General features: G+C 34.7%; 1 protein-coding gene across 2 annotated transcripts in view; it reads left to right on the forward strand.

The window, feature by feature from the left end:
• Nucleotides 1-22,812, forward strand: part of ADAMTS19 (ADAM metallopeptidase with thrombospondin type 1 motif 19) — a 143,532-nt gene that overhangs the window by 97,442 nt on the left and 23,278 nt on the right. For both annotated transcript variants that reach the window (XM_068175667.1, XM_068175668.1), the window contains 8 exons: nt 3,624-3,725; nt 6,471-6,601; nt 8,137-8,306; nt 11,294-11,421; nt 12,126-12,246; nt 14,198-14,278; nt 19,701-19,858; nt 20,568-20,721. In XM_068175667.1, coding sequence (XP_068031768.1) covers nt 3,624-3,725; nt 6,471-6,601; nt 8,137-8,306; nt 11,294-11,421; nt 12,126-12,246; nt 14,198-14,278; nt 19,701-19,858; nt 20,568-20,721 — 1,045 coding nt within the window. The remainder of the gene's footprint in view (nt 1-3,623; nt 3,726-6,470; nt 6,602-8,136; nt 8,307-11,293; nt 11,422-12,125; nt 12,247-14,197; nt 14,279-19,700; nt 19,859-20,567; nt 20,722-22,812) is intronic.

Genomic DNA, 22,812 nt, shown 5'->3' on the forward strand with positions numbered 1-22,812 from the left:
GTACTTTAGGACTGCATTCACAGTTGCATTACATGGCAACCTCTGAGAAATGCTACTGATGCAGAATCTTGCTATCAAAAATTCCTCCTTATCATTTAATTTAATGAATGAAGCAAAGAACTGAAGGAACCCCTGTGGTCCTACTCCTGCTTTTTCCTAAGTCAAGCCCTTTTACTCCCCTGCCATAAATGGTGACTTTATTTTTTTCTTTTCATCTTCATTTCAAAGACATTTTTTTCAAATCCTAGGTAAAATTTTTAGGCCCTAGAAAAGAATGAGTGGATCTCCAGGTTCAGGATTTATACTGTGTCTCCATGCTTACCTTGTAAGGGAGCCAAGATTGCTTTTATGCCCATGACATCTCATGCAAGAATCAATTAGATCATAACATTGTTTCACATAATAGATAGTGAGATCATGGCCCAGAAGTAGTTCTTGATGATTAAACAGGATTGTAACACTTCACAATTTAATGCAATTGTTGAACTATTAAATACTGGCTTTTAAGATTAAAGTCCAGGATGTGAATTCTATCTGGTCAGTTCCACTAAAACAGTTCATGTTATAACACAGCTGTGATCTTTGCAAAGAAGTAGGAGACTGGTTATATTTCATGGCGATTTTAAGGCATTTCAGGGAAAGATCACAACAAAAAGGAGAAAAGTAATGGAAATGCTACAGTCCTGGTGAAATACCTGTCCTCATCTCCATCACCACATTTTAAACAAACTTGACTTTGCACAAATACTATTCTAAAATTCCCTTTTTGTCTCTGGTCATTCCTTTCAACGGAACTTTATTTCTGTATGCTTACATGATTGGAAATGTATTCTGATTCACATAGACCTGCCTCACTAATTTAATTAAATAGACAGAAACAGATACAAACCCCTACAGAACTCCAAAACTGGAGTGACCTCTGTAATGCATTGTGATTTCCATGTTCTGTTTTACAAGCTTTTGCTGTTAAAAACTCATGACTAACATATTCTTTCAAAAAAAAAAAAAGTCCTTTGTGTGTGCTTGGCAATATTTTGTTTTCCAGTGTACACATAAAGAAATATTTTGCAGATTGTGAACAGGCTAATGTCACAATTATAAGTTTTTAATCTCCAATGTCTATTCCTTCCCTTGCCTAATCTAGAAAGCTGTGATGGCTGTTGAACTGTACTTATCATAGATAACTGGTAAACCTCTGTGAATGTTAGTTTAGCTATCTGTATTTTGACTGAAGAAAGTTTCTTTTTAGAGGAGTAAAATCCTGGTGTAGAAGTCTGTGCCCTGATTTTGGAGTAACAGTAAAATTCACATTCTCCTCCAGATTTCTGTTTGCTTTCAAATCAGTCTGGATCTGCTTCATTGCAGGTTGCTAATGAAAAACCCATATTATGTGTTATGGTCTTTCCCTGGCCTTATACAGAAATCCTTAAATGTCAGAACTTAGATGCTGACAGTAATCTTGATATCTCAATACCTTTGCAACAGAAACAGAGTCTGAACAGTAACTAAAAAATCTATTTGTGATTTGATATTAAATTGATTTGAAATGTGATTTGAAGTGAAAAGCCCAGGAAAAAAAAACACCTTACAAGTAAACTACCAATTTTAGTAATTCCATATCTCCTTTTTCTTGGGTTTGGGGAATATTAAAGTCTGTTAATATTGAGTATTTATTTTAGCAGTTGGTGAAGTGAGTGTTTTTAGAATACAGTTCACTTAAAGCCCAAAGTAGTTTCTGTCTGGGGAAGTTAGATGATGGTTTGAAGGGAGGGGGGGGTATACAAGTATTTATAGAAATATGCAGATTTATAAAATGTACATTAGCATGCAATGGGTGTTGATTTGATTTTCTTGGTTTAGTTTACATGGTTGAAGTATGTCTCTGTGTACCCGAAATACCCAAAACCCTGTAAATCTGACGTAATGCCTCTCTATATTAAGAAGAATTGTTTCTAGATCTGTAAAGAGCTGTTTGTTGTAAGCCGTTCTGCAATCATATGCAAGTGAAATTAAGCATATGATCCTTTGATCTCTAAGCATTTAGGAAAAAAAAATAAGGATAATATACTTAAAACTGTGATGACACAGGAGAATATTTGCCTGTATGTTTTGAAAACTTGGATAAATCTGGATGGCTTTTCTATCACTATGTTCACTCATAAATGAGGATTTAAAGATATGAAAAAAAATCAATTAGGACAATTAAATTAACATATATTTTTATTGAGTGCTACCAACAATATGTCTTTCATTTCCTACTTTGTCATGAACATCTGATACTCTATCTCATCTACTATTGTCATCATCTGCATTGTTTAAAAAACAATGAACAGGAATAGAAATGAGAGTTTGTTACTTGAAAAATGCTTGCTAAAATAACCCAGGAACAGGATAGAACTTCTGTAGATGTTTTTTGGAGACATACATAAGCTGGTTGTTATGTTGTTAGCTCAGCTTCAGCAAAAAACTGTTACAGGATGAATCAGGAATGAGTCTGACTGCTGCCATCCTGTCTCTTGTTTCTGTACAATGCTTTGGACCTCTACAATCTTTGACTTTTTTTCTTTTTTTGTTAACTGATGTTACAGACATTTTTACATGTATGACTCCCAATGGAACTGCCCTGTTCCTTGGTTCAAACACAATCTTTTGTTGAATTGTGTTTTGTCTGTTTTTAGTCTTTTTTTAAGGTAGCATAAGATTTATGACAAGATTTTCATGCATATTATAAAAGGCACAGAGACTCTTACTGGGTGTACCAATATAACAAATAATTTCACTCAGAAAAAGCAGGTCTTCTGGCAGCCCTGGTTTAAAAAACCCAGCTGTTCTTTATCTTTTATCCTACTTGCAATGCCTCCCCTTCTCCTGATCCTTCTTGCCCCTCTTTGGGCAGTATACATTGTGGAGGATCACTGTGCATATGCAGTAATACTCAGGCCACAGTTCAGCCCCATGTGACCTCTCTTCATTCCACATGGTTTATTGTTAAGGGGGAACAGACAGCAGAGAGAATGCAGTCCTGACTGAAAACCATGGGAGAAGGAGAACTTTTCAGAGAAAAAATAGGGAAAGCTGCCAGGGAAATTTGGGAAATGTGAGCCAGCATCCTGCAAGGCTTGGCTTTCTTTTGAGAAAAGTAAAAATTCTTTTGTTCTGATACTTCAGAGGGCTTTTCTTTCCATCTCTAAAATTCATTGCTGACTTGCACCCCTGTCATCTCCCTTCTCTTCTTTCCAGCAAAAATATTTCATTTGTCAGGTAACTTTGTGGAGATCCTTTGTGCTCCTTTGTCCTCTTTGTGGAGATCAGGTCTGATGACTTCTGGATTTTTTTTTTTAGAGTAATAAATGAATTCTAGAGGAATTATTAGTTATTAAAGATCATGACAGCAGAAGTCATTGGGGTAGCACAAGCAAGAGGGATCTAGAAGTCCTAGAGAAGCGCAATTAATAAAAGTCTGAGCAGACTCTGCCCACTAGGGGTTTTTTGCATGTTTAATACGTCTTTAAATGTATTTCAGTACCATCAAACTAGTAAATTTAGACAACATTAGGGGACTGCATGCAGAAAGTAATTTTGCATGAGATAGATTTTGTGCTTATTCTTTGTTTGTTTTTCAGCATGTCATTTGCACTGGGTTGTGGTGTAAGGTGGAAAGTGAGAAGGAATGCAAAACTAAACTGGATCCACCAATGGATGGAACAGACTGTGACACTGGAAAGGTATGCCTCTGGTGGAAAAGCAATATCAATTAAACCAAATATCTAACATTTAAGGAAACAAACTGAATAGGTTTTTTCTGTTCTTTAAAGTTCCTATTTACCTCAATTATCATAAAAATAATCTATGTACAAATGAATGTGTTATATATGATATATTTTATAATATAGACATGAAAAAAGAACATTTTCCTAAAACCAGTGAATTAAAAAAAGGTTAGCCAAAGAGACAGATTTTTAATATTTACACTGTTTTGTTTCAAATTCTTCTCATTTTGTGTCATATTTATGAATCAAATGCAATTGTTGCTCTTCCAACTGTAAATAGAAACTTAAGCTTTCAAAGCTACAGAGTTCTCAGCTATGATTTAAGATTTAGAAATAGTCTCTTTGAAGGAACTGATACAGATTGTTGTTAAAACCTTTCAGGATAAATTTTATCAAGAAATATGATGTAAAAGAGTGTAATCCCATGCATATAAAAGAGTGACAAATCCCATTAAAAGCAAGCCATCACAGACAAATTAAATGATCACCCAATCAGACTTAGATAAATTGTCCTTCAAGAGCTTTCCAGTTAAAATTATTTGTACTCTTTGTAGATATCTGTAAATTATTATAAATAGCCTCAAACAGAAAACAGAGAGAGAACATACATATATCTTGGGATTTTCAAGATATTGTGCTGACAGCCATTTCCCATAGGAGTGATTTACTCTTTGAATCATATTTCATTCACCAGGACTCTCATCATTCTCCTAAAATCAAATAAATCAATTAATATATAATGTTTACATAATACGCTAATAACATGCTAAAGGAAAACCATGTTGTATTTCTGTTCATATCTTTAAAATAATGACAATTGCTTCAATATCTCAATTCTGATAAAGTTTGTAGTTGATACTGTCAATACCTGGAAGGTAAGAGACATGAGTTTTGTTTGATATCACAATTTTTACATTGAGACTGGCCTGCCCACGCTATGGAATAAGAAAGCAGAACCTCTTACAATGATTACACACAATTGCTGATTATAATTAAAATGGCTCATTGAGCCAGGCTACAGAGATAACTTATTTATGTATAGCAGTAGAAAACTAAGCATACATCACCAAAACATCACAGAGGAACAGAAAGAATTATTCTTCTTGTTTGCTTTATTATTTATCCAGGATGAGGTTTAGGTTACACAAATCACTGGCTTTGGGTTTTTATTGGTATTGTGGAGATAAGTACTGTTGTCTTGTGCTCCTCTTAGGATTTTAGGAAGTGATGGAAATGTCATTTGCATAGCAAGCCTATTTGGTTGGGGTTTAAATCAAGAATTTAAAAAAATCCCTTACGCTGCACAGAGGGCAGATGCTATCTCGATAAAAAAAATCTGTATTTTATCTGAAGCAATAACTTTAAATGTATATGAGCATTTCTGGTTTGAAACATCCAAGAGCGTTACAAAATTTATATTTTCTGGTTGTAAATGTAATATAAAGATGGAGCCACCCTACATGAAGACTTTTAAAAAGTGGAATAATTATGCCTCTATTGTAATGTGATGGTTAAAGAGAGAAAATTAACATCAGTTGATCAGTAAAGACTAGTTTTAAACTGTAGGTGAAAAGGTTACCAGGTAAGGATTTAGCACAGACATTAAAAGTTACAGAAGTGTGTTCTAAAAGGAGCGGAAGTCTCTATTGACTACATTAGTGACCTTTTATTTGCTATTAATACAAGACTTGTTTGAGAAATCTGTTATCCTTTGGTAACAGTGATTCACCAAGAGTTCAGATGGTAAAAAGATATGAGTTAAATTACTGATGTTAATGGCATTAATTGATCCTTGTCTGCTTCGTAATTACTGAATCATTGAATCATGAACTTTCTAAGTCTGGAAAATACCTCTACTTCCTAATACATAGGACAGATATTAAGTTGGTATAGTTTGATAATGCAGTAATTTCTGCAGTTTATGATGATTTGTACAAGATATGAACATAGGTTACAAAGCATAACAATAGTAATTGGATAGTTTTTGAGTGAGAAATTGCAGTTTTCCTCGTAAATGATATATGCATGCAAGATCATTGAATTTATTATTACTATTTTAATAAATGCCAGAAATTCTCTGGACTTTCTCAACACCAGCTCTTTGAAGCATCCATTTTATCTTTGAATACAAGTGGTGAATATAATCTCATTTTCTCTATTACTTGTAATATATCTTTCTATTGAAATTGTCGCTGGATAATGAGGGACAATGAAGTTCCTGCTGGTGGGAACTGTCATGCTGTCATGTTCATGCTGAACCAAGCAAGTCTTGAGAACAGCCCTGGACACTGTGCTGTAATCATCTGCACAGTTCAGCTGGACAATGATCCCTACGGTAGGTTTGGACTGGACTCTAAAATGCTTTCTTAGGCAATGCCTTATCTAAAATGGAGACAGCAAAGTATGGATATCTCCAATGAAGGAGGTATCCTTCATTGTAAATGAACCTACTTTTGAGGTTGTGGACAAGAAGTGAACCTTCTCCTTGGTCCCTGAAACAGAGACATGTCTCTGGCTGTTGCATTTACTAGGACAGATAAAAAAGCTTTGGAGAGTGCTAGGCAAAAATATATATATGACTGATATGAAAATGATGTATTGAACCAAATGTTTATGTTGTGCTTTCTGTGTGCTTGTGGAGAAGTGAATTGTTTCGCATATGCCTTGATTTATTTACCTAAGAGCTGAATTTTTACCTAGTGGTGTAAGGCTGGAGACTGTATCAATCGGACCTCTTTCACGGAGCATATGGAGGGGGAGTGGAGCGCATGGAGCACTTGTAGCCGTACTTGCAACACTGGAATCAGCAGTCGACAACGCAAATGCCCTGGGTAAAAATGAGTTCAGGTTTCCATTGCTGTTCATCAGAATTTCTGAACAAAATTTACATCAGCACAGGACTCCGTGAAGATACAGTTGGCCTTTATCTAAGCAATTAATACTTTATGAATACTGAAAAACACTTAGAAGAATAGGTATTTCAGGTATTTTATTGCATGGCAACACTATTTTTCATCTTTTCTGCTTCTGTCAAGACCCTAGATAATATCAATTGAAGAATAAGACTTTCTTCTTAAGCTTAACCTGAAGAAGCAACAGAAACTTAAATTTAAAATTTCTGACTTGCATATTGTTCGTGTGTAATTCTAGTGTTTAAATTTTTCAACTAGAGAAGATTGACTTCTGCTTCTCATCTGGAGAACCTAGGAACTGAAAGTTTGACAAAGAGATCTTTCTACCAGTTTCCCAGACGTTTAGATAGATTATCTGAAAACAGAATTTAGATTCCCTGTCTTGTGAAAATGAAAACATTCTGCCTTTGGGGATAAAGACTTTTACTTTTCACTTGAATGAAATTTGTTTCACTATATCTCAGTGACCAGTTAAAATATGTTTTCCTTTTAATTACTCAGTACCAATTTGATTTTTTTTTTTGTCATTTATACACCAAGTGAAAAAGAAAAGAAAATATAGGCATAGGAGTGGGAACAGAGTGGAGTAATGAAGGCAAGTATAGGGAAAACTAATCCAGAGTAGATAAGACTCGATTCAATGGTTTTAAAAAAATAATAACCAAGGGGGGAAATGATGAATTATGGAAGACTATTTAGCAGATTCTGGTGTAAAATAGGCAAAGGGTTTTAAAAAGATATATTTGCATAAAGAATTTTGAGGAAAAGTTGTATATGGCTATACAAAAGCATGGGGATTTAACAGAAATTTTGATATGCAGAATTCTTTCATAATTCATGCCATCTAAACACCACTTTCAGCTGCATACCTTAAAGCTATTTCTAGGATTTATGGATGTCTTAATTTCATGCTCATTAATTCATTTTTCTAGGCAAGGCTCCAAATAATGAGCTCCAGTTTCTGCAGTTCTCTCTTTTATTGCATTTGTTCATTAGCACCTGCAAGCACAACTGGAGTGACCAAAGAGAAACAAAGCATTTGTCTGAACCCTGTAATACCCCACTTCTAGAAAAAGGAGAGGTAGCAAATTTGCAGGTGTTGCTTCCTTTCAGTAGGCCCTTTGGCTCAGCCCAGATAGAGGAAAAGCTCAATTATATCAAAACAGTACCTGAGGCTCTCCTGACTGAACTTCTACTAGTCCTAGTGCTTTCTTGGGGCTAAGCGTAAATTATGGCTTAGCACCTATCACTCCTTATATGTAATGTAATCAGTACAAAGAGAAGACAAACATGTTTTGTTCTGTGACTTAATTTTTCATGGGTGGTTTCTGAATGCTAAGTGTCAACAAAAAAGCCTGCTATTTTTACTTTGTGTCTAGCATAAGTAAACTATACTGTAAGTTTGACAAAATATTGCCAACAGTAAAGGGTTGTATTTATGCCATCTTTTCTAGTTCAGGCCTTGAAGGACAGTGTCATGGGCCCACAATGCAGTATAGAGTATGTGAAAACCCTTCTTGTCCTGCTGGTGTACCTGCCTTTAGGGACTGGCAGTGCCAAGCTTTTAGTGTCAGATCTTCATATCAGAAGCATGTGCACCAGTGGCAAGCTGTCATTGATGATGGTAAGTATAAACCATCTCCCTTGTTCTTATAATCTGTTTATATGGCTTATAGCTTGTTGATATTGTTTTTAATCAAGAGAGATATAGTTAAAACTAAAACAAACCGACCTCAAACCCAGTATTTTTTGTAAGTTATTTTAATTTCATAGACAAGGTATGCTCTAGCATATTTTGTCTTTTATTCTTATTGAATTTGTCCTTCTTAATAGGTAATAACTACATTTGAATGAAAATTCAATCAGCTTTTTCCTTTTTAATCAGAATTGTAGTATGAAGTGACTCAGAAATACAGCTTTCTGGAGTAATGATCCATCATTAAACATGCCTATATCAGTTATATTTTTTACCTACAAAGCCAAAGGGACAATGCAGATGTTGTGAGCCTTGTTTTTGAGGAAGGAGAAAACTTCTAGTTTAAAATTGGGTGTATTTCACTGTTTGATTTGGCAGCAATATGTAGATAATGTATGCTCTAAACTTTGGTAAGATTTCTATAAATCTTAATACCTATTGCATATGAAGTCCTGGCATATTGTATGGATGCTTCCATGCAACAAACTTGCTTACATTAGGAAAAAGGTCAAGTGGGAGTATAGTAAGACCAGACTTACATTATCTGCAACAATAATGTTGGTGTAAAGCATCAGTGACTAGAAAACAAATTCCTTCTTGCTAGAAAAGTGAACAGTAGTTTCCACCCCACTGAATTTTCTGTAAATTCTTGTGTTTTAATTTATTTCAATTAGAAGCAAACAAAGAAAAAAACACAACAAAAACACATCAATTATGAAAACAGTTGGCTTGAGAACTTCACAAAATCATAGCAAGCTGAAATAAAGAAAACCCAAAATGACACAGGAGTACTGTAAGCGTGTAACCTAATTTTAAGGGGTTCATTATTGTAAATTGTTTTAACTCTTGAAACAATTTATCAGAAAACATTAGAAAGCATTGAAGACTGATTTTGCTATCAACGTATTATATGCCCAACTTAAGAAGGTGATTTTCTTTTCTTCTAAGCCTTTTCTCAAGGTGCCAAAGGAAAACTTTTGATACTATTTTCATGAGGCTTGTATGTTAGCTCATTTAATTGTAAAAAGAATTCTTTCCAACTGTTACAAAGGTACTTATCAAGCCAATTAGTTTTGGTTTGTTTTACTAAATTTGTTTTAGCACAGAAATACAAGATTTATATCCTAAAGGATCTAAATGTTTAAGTTTGGCTTTGAATACTATTTCATTCAAATGAAAAAATCTTGACACTCTCCTGTGCCATGTTAATGAGTACAGATCTAATTTTGTTCTGAGTGATCCTGTTATCTTGAGATGTCCCTCAGGAAAAACAAAAGTGAATCAGCCAGAGAATGCCAGCATCCCAGTATACATTATTCTCAAATCCTTAATTGTTTGCTCTGTTAGTTAACACTAACTGTGCACCATGTCCAGAATAGTTGCTGTATGTGATCTGTAGTCTGTTGAAGTTGTCTGGTATTGTTTAGTCACTGTCTCTTCGAGTTCAGTGTCTTTAAAATAATGTTTAGGTCATCAATCTTGTATTCCCTTAAAAAATGCTGATACCTGCTTACAGCCCCCAGGGAACTTTGAGGTTACTGTTCAAGGAGGATAACTGGAATGCAGAGGGCACAAACTCAGGCTGCTTTTCAGCTGGAGATGGCTTATGTCTGACTAGCTTCACATGTTGGCAGAAGAGATCACATCTGTTTGTAGGTCCTCTAGTGATACCCTGAGGCTCTCGATTTTAGTAATTTAAATGTGCCCAGACCACTGTGTGTTGTGTAAGTCAGCTGGCACAAAACTCCTCTGTCTGTACTTTACTGCTCCTTTGCATGCTAAAACCACTTTTTTGAAAACAGTCCTTTGCAGATGGCAATTTCCAGTCTAGACTGAGCTGGTGCTAGTTAGCAAATGCAAAAAAATGTGGCATAGACTGTTTTACAGTTCAGCTGTATAGACAGTAGAATTCCAGTGCCCCTGAATGTTTCCTGGAACTGTTTAATTTACTAATAAAAATGCACTCCAGGAATCTAGAAGTCAGTATGAAGTCAGAGTGGCATAGATTGTGTCCAAGTGAAATGAGTTTCAGGTTCAGGATTGATTTTTATTCTTTTAAAAATCTGCAACAGATTTAGGAAGAAGTTTTGAGTCAGTACATTTGCTAACAAAGATATGAAAAAATCCTGTCATTTTGTATTCAGTTGACTACTGAGAAGAGACTTCATTTCTTTTATTCACTGTTACTTTCACAGTGGTGAAACAAACTTTATTGCTAATGATGTGGCCATTAGGAATACATGGATACATAGGATATTACTACGTTTTTATGCTCTTTCATAATCAGAAATTGTTTACAGAATGTTTTAGAAATTTATTAGAAAATTGCTTGAACTTCGTAAAAATGTTAGGAATTATTTTTCCAGGGGTTTTATGAGTTGTTTTGGTTTTTTGTTGGGTTTTTTTGTTTGTTTGTTTTCTGTTGTTGTTTTTTTAATGTGAACTTTGTAAATTCATATATTTTTCTTCCCAGGGTGTGTCAGTTGTTTCATTTTTTATTCCTTGACCTGCACAGTTAGGAAGTCTGGAAAGTGTTAAGTTTCTTTTTTAACCAATATTTATGATCTGCCAAAAATATAGGAGAATTAAAGTATAGATTACAACCAAAATATTCCAACAGCTGTAATATGTATATTCTTAATTGTAACAATGAGCATGACATGAGTACTGTGTAGGCCAAGTTTATAGCAACAGCATGCTCGAGGGAGAAAAAAACCTCAAGTTTTTTTGAACAGATAAGAAATGGATCAAACCCTTTTTTGTTTTCTCTGTATCTAAGATAATTTCTTATGTTAATGTAGCTGCATACCACACACAAGCAAGCATCAGTTTTAACAAGAGGTTGATGAAAATTCTGTATTTCTAAAGTTTTCTTTTCCCAATAATGTGCATTTTTCCATTTATTGCTGCTACAGAAAAGCCATGTGCTTTATTCTGTTCACCGGCTGGAAAGGATCAACCTGTTCTTCTGACAGAAAAGGTGATGGATGGGACATCCTGTGGCCAGCATGGGCTAGATGTGTGTGCAGATGGTAGATGCCAGGTATGAGTTACTTGTTTTGAAGCTGGATATACAGGCACACATCAAACATACATATATGTTAAGACTTTAGAATGTTTTTATTTCTTCTAAGGCCCATATATATTAACTTTATTGCTGTTGTCAAGCTACCCCTGATAGTAATTCATAGAAATGTGTCTAATAGTAATATGGAGATGCTTGAGTAAACTTAATTTATGTTAAACTGAATGCTTTTTAGCAAAACATGGGTATAATTTATATTTCCATAGTCTAGACCTGCTTATGCCCTATTCAGAAAAAGTTCTTAGGCTGACATTAATGGCACTTTACCATTGTAGGCATAGCAAAGAACCATCCATATTTTGAATAGAAAGCAGGAGAGGCACATTACATTCTCTTAGTGGGAAGGCCTGTGGGGTGCGTATTGCACAGTGAGTCTGATGTGCCTCAGGTCCCACCAGGAGATGCAATTGTGTTTCTCTTGGAGAGCAGCTGGTAGAGTTATCCAACCATAAAGGAAGAATGAATGCAGCACTCTACATTAAGTCACAGGGGAGTTTTCTATGGGACAGATCTCTGCCATGAGCTAGTGCAACCCTCATTCTTAGCAGGGCTGGGTCATGTTGGCTAGGCATCTTGAGGAAGGGTGAGGTACCTGATACTGAAAGCAACTTTATGAAAAATGCGGCCTGTGTCTCAATAACTTTTATTTTCTTCTCCCACAGAAATTTGGCTGTGATGGTATATTAGGATCTCTGGCTCGTGAAGATCATTGTGGTATATGCAATGGTAATGGAAAGTCATGCAAAGTTATTAAAGGTGATTTTAACCATACCAGAGGAGCAGGTAATGTCTGTTTATTTATTTCAAATACTAAAGAAACAAGTGGCTCTTTGATTACTTAGAGCATTGGGAAATTAAAAAAGCTATATGCAGATCCTCATGAGAACTTTAGATATGACTTTTTTAAGATGATAAGACATTGAGGATAAGAGTGCAGAAGTATTTTCAAATTCGTTGCAAAGTTATTTCACATTATTTCAATTGCAAAATGAAGGAAATATCTTACATTAAGATACAAACTATTTCATAGGAGAAACTGATTTTAAAGGGGTATGAGAAATTAGGTTTATATTTTTAGCAAATAGAGTGGTGTAAATTCTTTTAGTGTTTAGTTTCATTTAGTGTTCTTCAAAATAAATATCCAAATTAGGATTTTTTTTATCCAGAGTAATGTTACCAAACTAAGCCAGGTAATGAAAAATCATAAAGCCAAATGCATGAAGAAGTCTAATACCTCTCTATTACTCATTATTTTATTCTAATAATAACATATCATAACAAGCCAATCGATTTTCTAATGCAAAATGAACATCAGATATCCAAATTCTGCTGTGATCTGTCCTGTGAATGGAAATAGCTTACTGGCTCCAGCACAATAATGTTGACAGAGTAAAGAATTGAAATCCTAATAATGTGTGCCTTGCACCATGTATACAAGTCTTTTCATTGAAACAGCATTTGTTTGCCCATTACACTTTCAGTTTCCTGAGTAGAAAATGTGTAGAATTTAGAGATGGCAAGTAAATCACATCAGAAATACTGTAATTAGAAGCAGACAGCATATCTTTGAAAAATAAAGGACTTCAGTGGATTTTAGACTGAAGTATAGTACTTTGGGCAAGAGGAGAAAGTTAGGCCTAGTCCTCAAATGTTTATGTCTGGCCCTCTCAAGCAGAATGTAAGGCAAATCAAGGATCCCAAACCCCAGATGAGTCTGGAGGACTACAAGATATAAAAAAACAGCAAAGAAGATTCCTGCTAGTAAAGTCACATTATGTCAGCTCTCTTCGATTGCTTATGTGAATATCCACAGACTTTCAAGCTTTTCTGGGGAGCTGTGTCAATCCTCAATATTGTGGTATTGCCATCTTAACACTTGTGCAAGTTATTTTGCTTCTCAAGAAGCTGTAAACAAAATTTAGAAAGCATTATTAACTCTTACAGAAATGAAAGATGCTGCTTTAATTTTCACATTTCAGGATTATTGTAAAAGTATTGTAAATGCTAAGTATTTTGTTGTAGAATATCACATATCTACACATAATAAAAGATGAGTATATTTTTTCCCTTTATGAAGTTTACCTGGATAATCTAAAATATGGGGTTTTTTATTAATGACATTCCTGCCTGCATGGTGGTTTCCACCTTTGTTGTCTTTTCACAGCGTTTTACTTAAAGCAAATTGTTCAACGTCCTCTCTTAGTCCCACACTATCAAGAGGCAATCTCAATTTGAAGCAAATACATAGATTTCCAAATCCTATCATAACAGGGTTTGAATATGTTAAATCAAGAAGGACAGGAGCAAAAGATACATAAAACAAGCTAAAAGCAAGAGGATGCTTAGATTTTACTGTCATACTGTTTGTCTTCACATGCTGAGTGAAGTTGGAATTATTTTACAGTCATCTGGTGGTCATGATGACACTGAACTACTTAGTCAGAAATAACTTCACCTGCTCCAGCCCTAGTCTCCAAGCCTCTCTAGTTCTTGTTATGTTTTACTGTGCCATGCTCTTTTAATTATGTAGCATTGTATATCTATTACGTATAATACACAGTTCCATAGCTTTTCTTCAATTTTGCAAGAATCTTCAAAATCTTGCTTTATAAATTATAACTTGCTACACTTAAAAAGCAAAATAGGGGAGAAGAAATGAGAAAGCATACAAGATGTAATTTTCTACGCTGTTCTGTTTTTCTACTTAACTTGGGACATCTGGTCTCATGTTTAGGTTATGTGGAAGCTTTGGTGATACCTGCAGGAGCAAGGAGAATCAAAGTTGTGGAAGAAAAACCAGCTCACAGTTATTTAGGTAAATATTATATATGTTTTAGTGTTAATGTCCTGATTTGCTCAACACTGAAAAGTGCAAGCTAAACATGCCTTTATCATTGAACAAAGCTCTGAGTAGAAAAATAGATCTGTGAAGAACTTGTATAAAGAACTGAACAAATTATTACAGAACTATTTTTCATATAGGTCTTCTTTTGGAATTTTGTCTCATGATTTTTAGAGAATACTACAAACATTGTTTTTAGATTATGTATAAAAAGTCTGTGTATACTTTCACATTTTAAATTTTTCGTATGGGAAGTACATTAAAACTACTGAAAAGAATTTTGTGCTCAAACATAAAATAATATGTACTCAGAAAACAAGAAGACACTGGGTATCATGTAGCAGTTCACTAACAAAGTCAAACATAAATTCTAAAATTAGCCTGAAAAAGCAGAAAAATATTTCTCTGCACTATTTTGAATTGTCTGAATCTTCTAATAGACAAACTTAATCACAGTGATTTTTTTCTTTTAGTTTTTCCATTTAAGTGAAATTGTCTTTCATTGATTAAAAAATGTTTATCTTTTAGTGAAGTCTAAAGAAGTTGTGTAAGAGAATACACTTCATTATCATTATTGTTACAGAGTTTAAGCAAATATATGAAATTTTGTAATTGGTATTGTTTTGTGCAGTGCTTAAATTTAAATTGAGAGAGACATAGTATGAGAAATGGGACAATGAAAAATTCCCTGGTTTGGTCACTAATCTTAGTTACATTCATAAGTAATATTTATATTTTAAGAAGTGTTTGAGTATTCTCAGTGCTTCGAGTGAGAGAATGTTGAAGATAGTGAATCTTAATTATAATAGTTTAGATTATCAGTGGGTGACTGCTGGTTTGTCTTGAGGCCTGCACCTTCCCAGGAGGATTAGAGATCTGGAATATTTAGTTGTTCCTCAATGAACCACAGACATGGATATGTAAGAGTGTTAAAACAATAACTGAAGTTTGTCTTTCTATTGACATATGTGGAGAGTAGAAATGCTATTATTTTCTATTTTTTGAATAATGTAAAAATAAATAAATGTTGGCATTGTGTTTAGGGAAATTTATTCCTTCTTCATAAGTAGAAAACTGATATAACCCTTAACACACAGAAGGCAAAAAGAATGAAATTGGTTTTATGCCCACGAAATAATGTCATTCATGATGCTCATTTGTGAAAATTGCAAATTAGCTCCTAGTTGCTTGTTACTTTAATTTTGTTTTCATTAATTTTACTGGTTTATATCTGAATGAGGATCTGCCAATATTTCTGTGCAATATCTTTTGTTGAGCCTTATACCTTATTTTTTAAAGCCTTTTTGAGGACCCAGTAACAGGGCTGTTGCCATATCTTGAATTAAAACCTGTGTTGTTGCACCTTTTTTTTTACTAGAGCACAGTATTTAAACATTCTTCATTTATAGGTTATTTTGAAAGCATAAGAATTTGAATTGCAAAGGAATAGTTTTTGAATAGGCATGCCATAATGAAAATTTTAGGGTGAGAGCTTAAGTTTTTAATCTTAGAAATAAGATTCTTCACAATACTATGTTTAAAAATGTGAAAGGTAAAGCAGATTAAATTCTTTCATGTTTCTGATTGGTTTTCTATTTTAGCGTTTTTTATGCTAATTTCATGTGGCATCATACATGGTTCTGTACTTGAAATTAGTCTTGAAATGCAGGCCAAGACTATTTCTATTTAGTCTAAAACTTTCGTTTATAGAGGACCTCAGGAAATGGTTGAGAGCCTAGGGGTAAAAATTAAAGACCAGGCCAACAAAGGAAACTTCTTTGTTGGGAGGTTACAACAGGCTGCCTAACTAAGCGAAGTCTGTTGATGAAGTGCTCTTCAGCCACAGGAATCATCATGCTTGCAGTCTCTGATCTGGCTCAGTAATTTCACTAACCTGATATCTACTGGAAAAACATCACAGCAAGCTGTGAACAGTCCAAGAGACTCTTGGAGTGTATCGAGGATAATTTCTTAATCAAAACTATAGACCAGAGTAACAGTGTTCCTGGACTCTGTTGATTTCTTCCCAACAGAGATGAGCTGTTCAGAGAGTTGGTGGCAACCTAGACTGCAATGATCATGCCCTGCTGGAACTCATGAGTTTTAGGGATATGGGCCAGGTAAAGACTAAAGCCAGGACTTCATGAGAGTGACCTTTCAGTTGTCTAAGGAATTGATAGATGGTACCACCTGGGAAACTGCTTTTGGGTATACCAGAGCAAAACAGAGCTGGCAGCTCTTTAAAGATTTAGGATAATAGTTTTTAGTAACAATTAAGGATAACAATTTTTTCCTAGATTGCAAAAGTTCTTGATTATTCCAACATATATGAAATCCGGCAAGGAAGGCAGAAGAATAGCAGGGATGAGTGAGGACCTCCTGATAAAACTAAAGTGTAAGAGGGGAATGCACAGGCAGTGGAACCAGGGACATATATCCTGGGAAATATATAGGGATGCTGCTCATTTATGTAGGGATACATTCAAGAAAACTAGGGCACAGATAGTGCTGATTTTGGCAAGGAGTGGGGAGATTAATAAGGGTTACTACAAGTTTTTAGTCAAAAAGAGGATAGTAAAGATAATACACACACCCATAATGCACACTGAAAAATAAGACAGGAAAAACTAATGACAATGGGCGTGGAGAAGGCTGCAGTGCTTCATAGTTTTTTGCCTCAGCTTCAATGGTAAACACTTTTTCCACATCTTTCAAGTGCCTCTACATCAGGGCAGGGAATGGTGTAATGAAGTTCCTTCCATAATGGATCAGATTTAAGACCACCCAAGGAACCCGAACATACACAAATATATGGGACCTAATGAGATGCATCCCATGGTCCTGAGGGAACTTGCTGATGTAGTTACCAAGCCATTCTCAAGTATATTTGAAAAATCTTGGCAGCCTGCTGAAGTCCCCTGTGGCTGAAGAGCAAGGACTATTGCACCATTTTTGAAAAGCATAAGATAATAAAGAGGACACTGGCAACTAGCAATGACTCAGCCTTAGCCCTGCTGTTTTCAAAAATTACTTCAATCTCAAGTCTTAATGTTCCTAATGTGGATTGAAGGGACACCTGATTACCTGAATGGAAGTGAAGCAATTACTTCCTTGGCAAAAAATATCAGTGAATGTACTTTCATTTAGAATTGAATTTCAGATCTCTTACATTTTCTATGGATAGTAAGGGTCAGTCAAAATGCCATTACTTTGATACTTTTTTGAAAATATGACTATATTTTTGACAAAGCAGAAAACAGAATTCATGAAGTTAATACAGTAGAGTCATTTGTCCATATTAAAAAAAAAAAGATTAGTAGGTACTGATTTACCAAGTGGAGGACCAGAACCGGGACACTGCTTCTCCCCACTGAGAAATGGGAGATGCAATAGCTGAATTGTGATTTGTTGTATATGTTCTGGCTGTGTAGCCTCTCACACTCATTAAAATTAGATGGGTGTATAGTCCTAGCACAGTAATTAAAGAACACATTGCACTCATCACCATCACTTAAATGCCATTGTTATGATGGCTGTTTTATGCTCTACAGAGATACAGCTGTAATTAGTCCCCTTGGTTTAGCACTGAAATTGTGGTTGTGGTAAGGCTTTCTCAGTCCAAGTTTTCTTTGGTTGTCTTTCCAAGTGTAGGTGTATAGCTTGAATTACCTGAGAGAGGGTATCTTGTGTTCTGAATGTTCTTCCTATTTTGGGTTACCTTGTGCAAAGCAAACTCCTCTGTCAAAAGTTAAGAAGAATAGGAATATATGTGCAGTATGGAATAAAACTCAGTGAACTTGCTTACAAAATGGGGTGGGACAGAGTCAAGAACAGAAGCTGCACTGCCTGAATCCAAGTGAACATTTAAGGCTTGAGGACACACTTTCTGACTTTGTCTAAGACCAGTGACTCATATGAGGAGTCTGAAAGCAGAAGATGCAAGATCTGGCATATTTCTGTGTTGTGAGCTGGGATTCCAGTTTCCTTCACATGTCTGCATGCTATGGCACACACATTCATTTTAAAGACCAGACAGAACGATTTCTGTTGATCTCTGGGGAAAGGATGTTGCTCCTTCTGAGCAGCATGACCCGGCTGGACCTTGGCATGTTCGAGTGATTTTTCTTAATTTCTCCACTGAGAAGAGGATTAGCCCCAACAGTCTGAATACTAAATAGAACTTAATTACCATTAACAATTGAATGCTTAAACCTAAAATACCAGTTTTTAAATCTTGTAGAATCACTGGTTCTTCTAAGGCTGTTATACAGTGTTAATGGATTTTATAGTCTTAACATCTATTACACAGTGCTACAGTTGTACACATCAGTGGTGTCTTATTCAATTGGATTCCTGCCAGTCCATAGGCCTGTTGCCATTGTTTCCCATAGAAACAAAACATAACAGTATAAATATGAATAGGAGAGGTCATGATTACAGGAGTGACTCACATTAACTTACAACTTTAAAAAGGGAAATTTTGGAACATGTGGAGGTTCTCTTACAACAATCTGATGCCAAACATGCAATTTCACTGGAGTCAAACGTGTAAAACTTCTTGTATAGAAGGTGTCTTCAAGTCTTCTTCACATGATTATTCAAAACAAATTGGAACAAAATAAAATAAAATAAAATAAAATAAAATAAAATAAAATAAACAAAATAAAATAAAATTATAAATCATTTACTGAAGAATCTATTCCATTTACTGTAGAAAATGTAAATTTTACAAATGGAGAATTCTTTGTTCTCAGTGTTTGGCATATCTCTTACCTGGCTTGATCATATTTTTAAATATAAATTAGATCAGCATGAGAAATTATTCAGCCAAAAAGAACAAGCTTTTCCTATTTATTAGAAGCATGCAATTAAGTGGTGAAAGTGTATAAAGTCTTATCAAATTCTAAGGTGCAGGGATGGCAAGTGTAGTTATTAGAGAGGAAATAATTTTGAACTAGAATTTTTTTGTTAAAAAAGTTTTAGCTTCATTCCACAAATCTTGAAGAGTCTCTGGTGTAAATTGTGTTTCCCATGCTTTTATGGATTATAGAAATGTCCCTGGGAACAGAGAATACTTCCTTTTGCCTTAAAGTAATTCAGTGTTCAAATTATGAATTATGCTAGAGCTTATCAGTCTTTTCAGGCATTAAAATGCTGATATTAACTTCAAGTAATGTTAAATACACACGATTTTGCCAGGCATTCCCTCCAGAAGTTGTTTCTGAAGCACTTACCAACTGAAGTTCATGTAAAGTAGGATCCATAAATATCTTTGCAATCAGAGTTAGGTGAATTTCACCTGCTTTTTAAATTATCCAAACAGGAAGTGAGAGGAGAAGAAAATCAGTACTGAACAGGCACCTTTTATATGGGGCTTTTTTCATGTATTTTGCAGCTCTTAGGGATGCTGGAAAACAGTCAATCAATAGTGATTGGAAGATAGAGCATTCTGGAACATTCAATATTGCTGGGACCACAGTCCATTATGTTCGGAGAGGTCTCTGGGAGAAAATATCAGCCAAAGGTCCCACAACATCACCCTTACATTTACTGGTATGACAATTCAGATTTTTTACTTGATTTCTATGATATAGCATAGTAACTAATATTTTTTCCAGACTCCTCAAGAAAATGAGATCTTTGTAAGATATACCTACTTTTGTGTTTACATATATGTCTACAAAAGTGGGAAGGAGGGGGTGGGAAGGAGAGAGGTCTGTCAGCCTGCTTGTAAAAGAATGCATTTAAATCCAAGAGAAATCTTTATATTGTTGGGGCAGGATTGAAGGTCTCAGCATTCCTACAAATGTCATAAAAAGCTGATGTGCCAAGTAAGAAGAGAAATTTAAATTAATTTCAGGTGATTTTCTGAAATTTCTGGCTGACTACAGCACAGCATCACCATTCCAGAATTACAATCATCAAATTCTCTGTGAAAAAGTCGAATTCGATGCACCTCAGTGTAGGAGAGAAAAAGTTAATAGCCACCATAAAGAAAAAGGGAGAGATGATGGTGAAGTACTTCACAATTCAAATTCTTTAAATTAAAGGAATTTTCTTAATAAAGCAAAATTTTTTTTTCCATTGGCTTGATTTGGATACTCTAATTAATTTCTTCTAACAAATCCATTAGGAGGGCTGAAAGGCAATAGAGCATCAAGTCATTCTGTTGTGTTTTTCAAGGTGATCTATTTGCAGCTTGGAATTTGTCTTCCATAGTGTCTATGTATGTAAGAAGGTTTTCCTTCTTTGTATCTTGCAGGTTCTGCTCTTCCATGATCAGAGCTATGGTTTACACTATGAATACACAATCCCATTGGATCCTCTCCCTGAAAATCAGAGCTCTAAAGTACCAGAGCCCCTTTTCATGTGGACGCATTCTACCTGGGAAGACTGTGATGCTGTATGTGGAGGAGGTAAAATAAAAGAAAAATGTACAAACACACACACATATATAAAAAATTAACATGTGTATACAATATGCATGTATATACGCAGTGCAATGTGCGTATGCAATATGCACCTATATGTATAAACACTGCATGTTTATATATAATTACAATTCTGATGTTCAGTGTTGTATATTTAATACTAATATCCTCATTGTGGTTTGTATGTTTCCATACAATGTAGACATATGTCAATCTTATGCTTTCTGATTCCATTAAAAATACTGTGATAGCTCTAGGAAAAGATTCAAACTAAATATAAAAAGTAGCAAAAGATGGTAATGAAGGAACAAAATCTAGACTAAAAAGCAAATTCAGGACACAGTTTCCAAGAAGAAATACAAGTGCAAGGGCTAGAACAAGAATAGAAAGTGCATTCCACTCTGTATTTGGAACTACTGAAGATAAATGATCTGTAAGAGACATTTCAAACCACAGAAAAGCTGAATCCCAGTCTCAGATCAAATAAGTACAGTTAGTAACATGAGTTGAGGATGATCCAGAAACATATGGAACAAATATTGCAACAGCAGATATTAGTATGCTGATGTGATATTTTTCCTAAGTTTATTAAACATAAAAAAGTGATTTTGGAAGAACAAAATATGATTCTGAAAACAAATATTGGAATATGAACAGTATTGATGTAACAAAAGTCTTTCAAACTGTTTTCTAGATGTTATTTAAAATGAAACTTACACTTTAAAAATACTTCCGAGAGGGCTTTTTTTAAAATAAATGTGGTGTACAGTGATGTGTTCACACCTTGTGCAGTTCCTCAGTATGCCAACACTGTATTGATGTTTGATACCTGTGTTTCATGCTGACAACCTTGACAGTCGTGGTTGCTCTGATTAACAGTTCTGAAAACTGCCGTGCACCTTGTGATTGAATAGGAAAGCCTGGAAATGCTTTTCCTTCTCATAACATCAGCATAAAGAACACAGTGTTCTAGCTCCTCTGACTGTGTGAACAATCCTGGTGTCATGAAAGATTGCTGTAGTTTCCATAAACATGCTTTTTGTGTTTCGGTAGGAAGGCTTCTTCCCTAGAAGGTATTTTTTTCATGGTGCTAGTAGCATCCTCTGATTCTTAATAGTGCATCCCAATTTACTTGTGAATTCACACTTTTTACAGTTTCCTAAGGTATTTTTAGAATAATTTTAATGCTACTACAATCTGTCATTATTGCACCAGATATTTCTAAATATTTCTGTTATCTGCAGAAATCTTAAAATGCAGTATGTCAGTACATTATTCTACATTAATGCTTTAATAAATATTTAAATGTTTTACTGTAATGTTTATAATTTTTTTCTGTTGTAACTGGTCTTCATTTTATGTTATTGTCTTAAATAGCTGAGTTATTACAAAGTTCCATAGAAGGTAAATATTCTGAAATACTACTGAAAGAGTTTTCTTACTTTAGACAAAACTATTCTCCCTTTTCTTTTACTTTCTGGCTTAAATATCAAGCAGTAATGAAATCAAAATACTTCAGTTTTTACCCTAATTATTTGTGATTAAAATTTAACATCAATATTTTGATTAATCTGAATAAATAATAATACAATTATCAATAGTTTTGCTTAAATGCTCAAAGAGTGTGTCAGGATAAAACTATTGATGAAGCCATGTGGTCTTGTGTATGTTTGTATATGTGACTGGTCTATGACCTCCTATGTTGCAGAAAAGCTTTCTTTGCGTGGGAGAGAATATGAATACATAGATGTATATATAAGTGCAGAAAGAATTGTCAAACATTTCAAACACTGTGATATGATAGATTAGTTGCATGTGCTCTCATGTACACAAGCACTGTGTAAAAATGTCAGCAGTGGTCATGCACATAATATGCATTTATAACATAACTGCTCTATCCACAGGCTCATTTTTCACCTTTGGTGAATGTTCATGCTTAAGCCTCCCCTAGTCCTGCACACAGCCCCTTTGCCAGTAAACTTCCAGACAGAGTAAAAGAAACTATAAGAACAAATGGCTCTAACTGAAACCCTGAATGCAAGGATTGCTAGTTTTCTAAAATTAAGACTCCAGTCT

This window comes from Anomalospiza imberbis, chromosome Z (assembly GCF_031753505.1).
Source record: "Anomalospiza imberbis isolate Cuckoo-Finch-1a 21T00152 chromosome Z, ASM3175350v1, whole genome shotgun sequence".
NCBI classification, from domain to species: Eukaryota; Metazoa; Chordata; class Aves; order Passeriformes; family Viduidae; genus Anomalospiza; species Anomalospiza imberbis.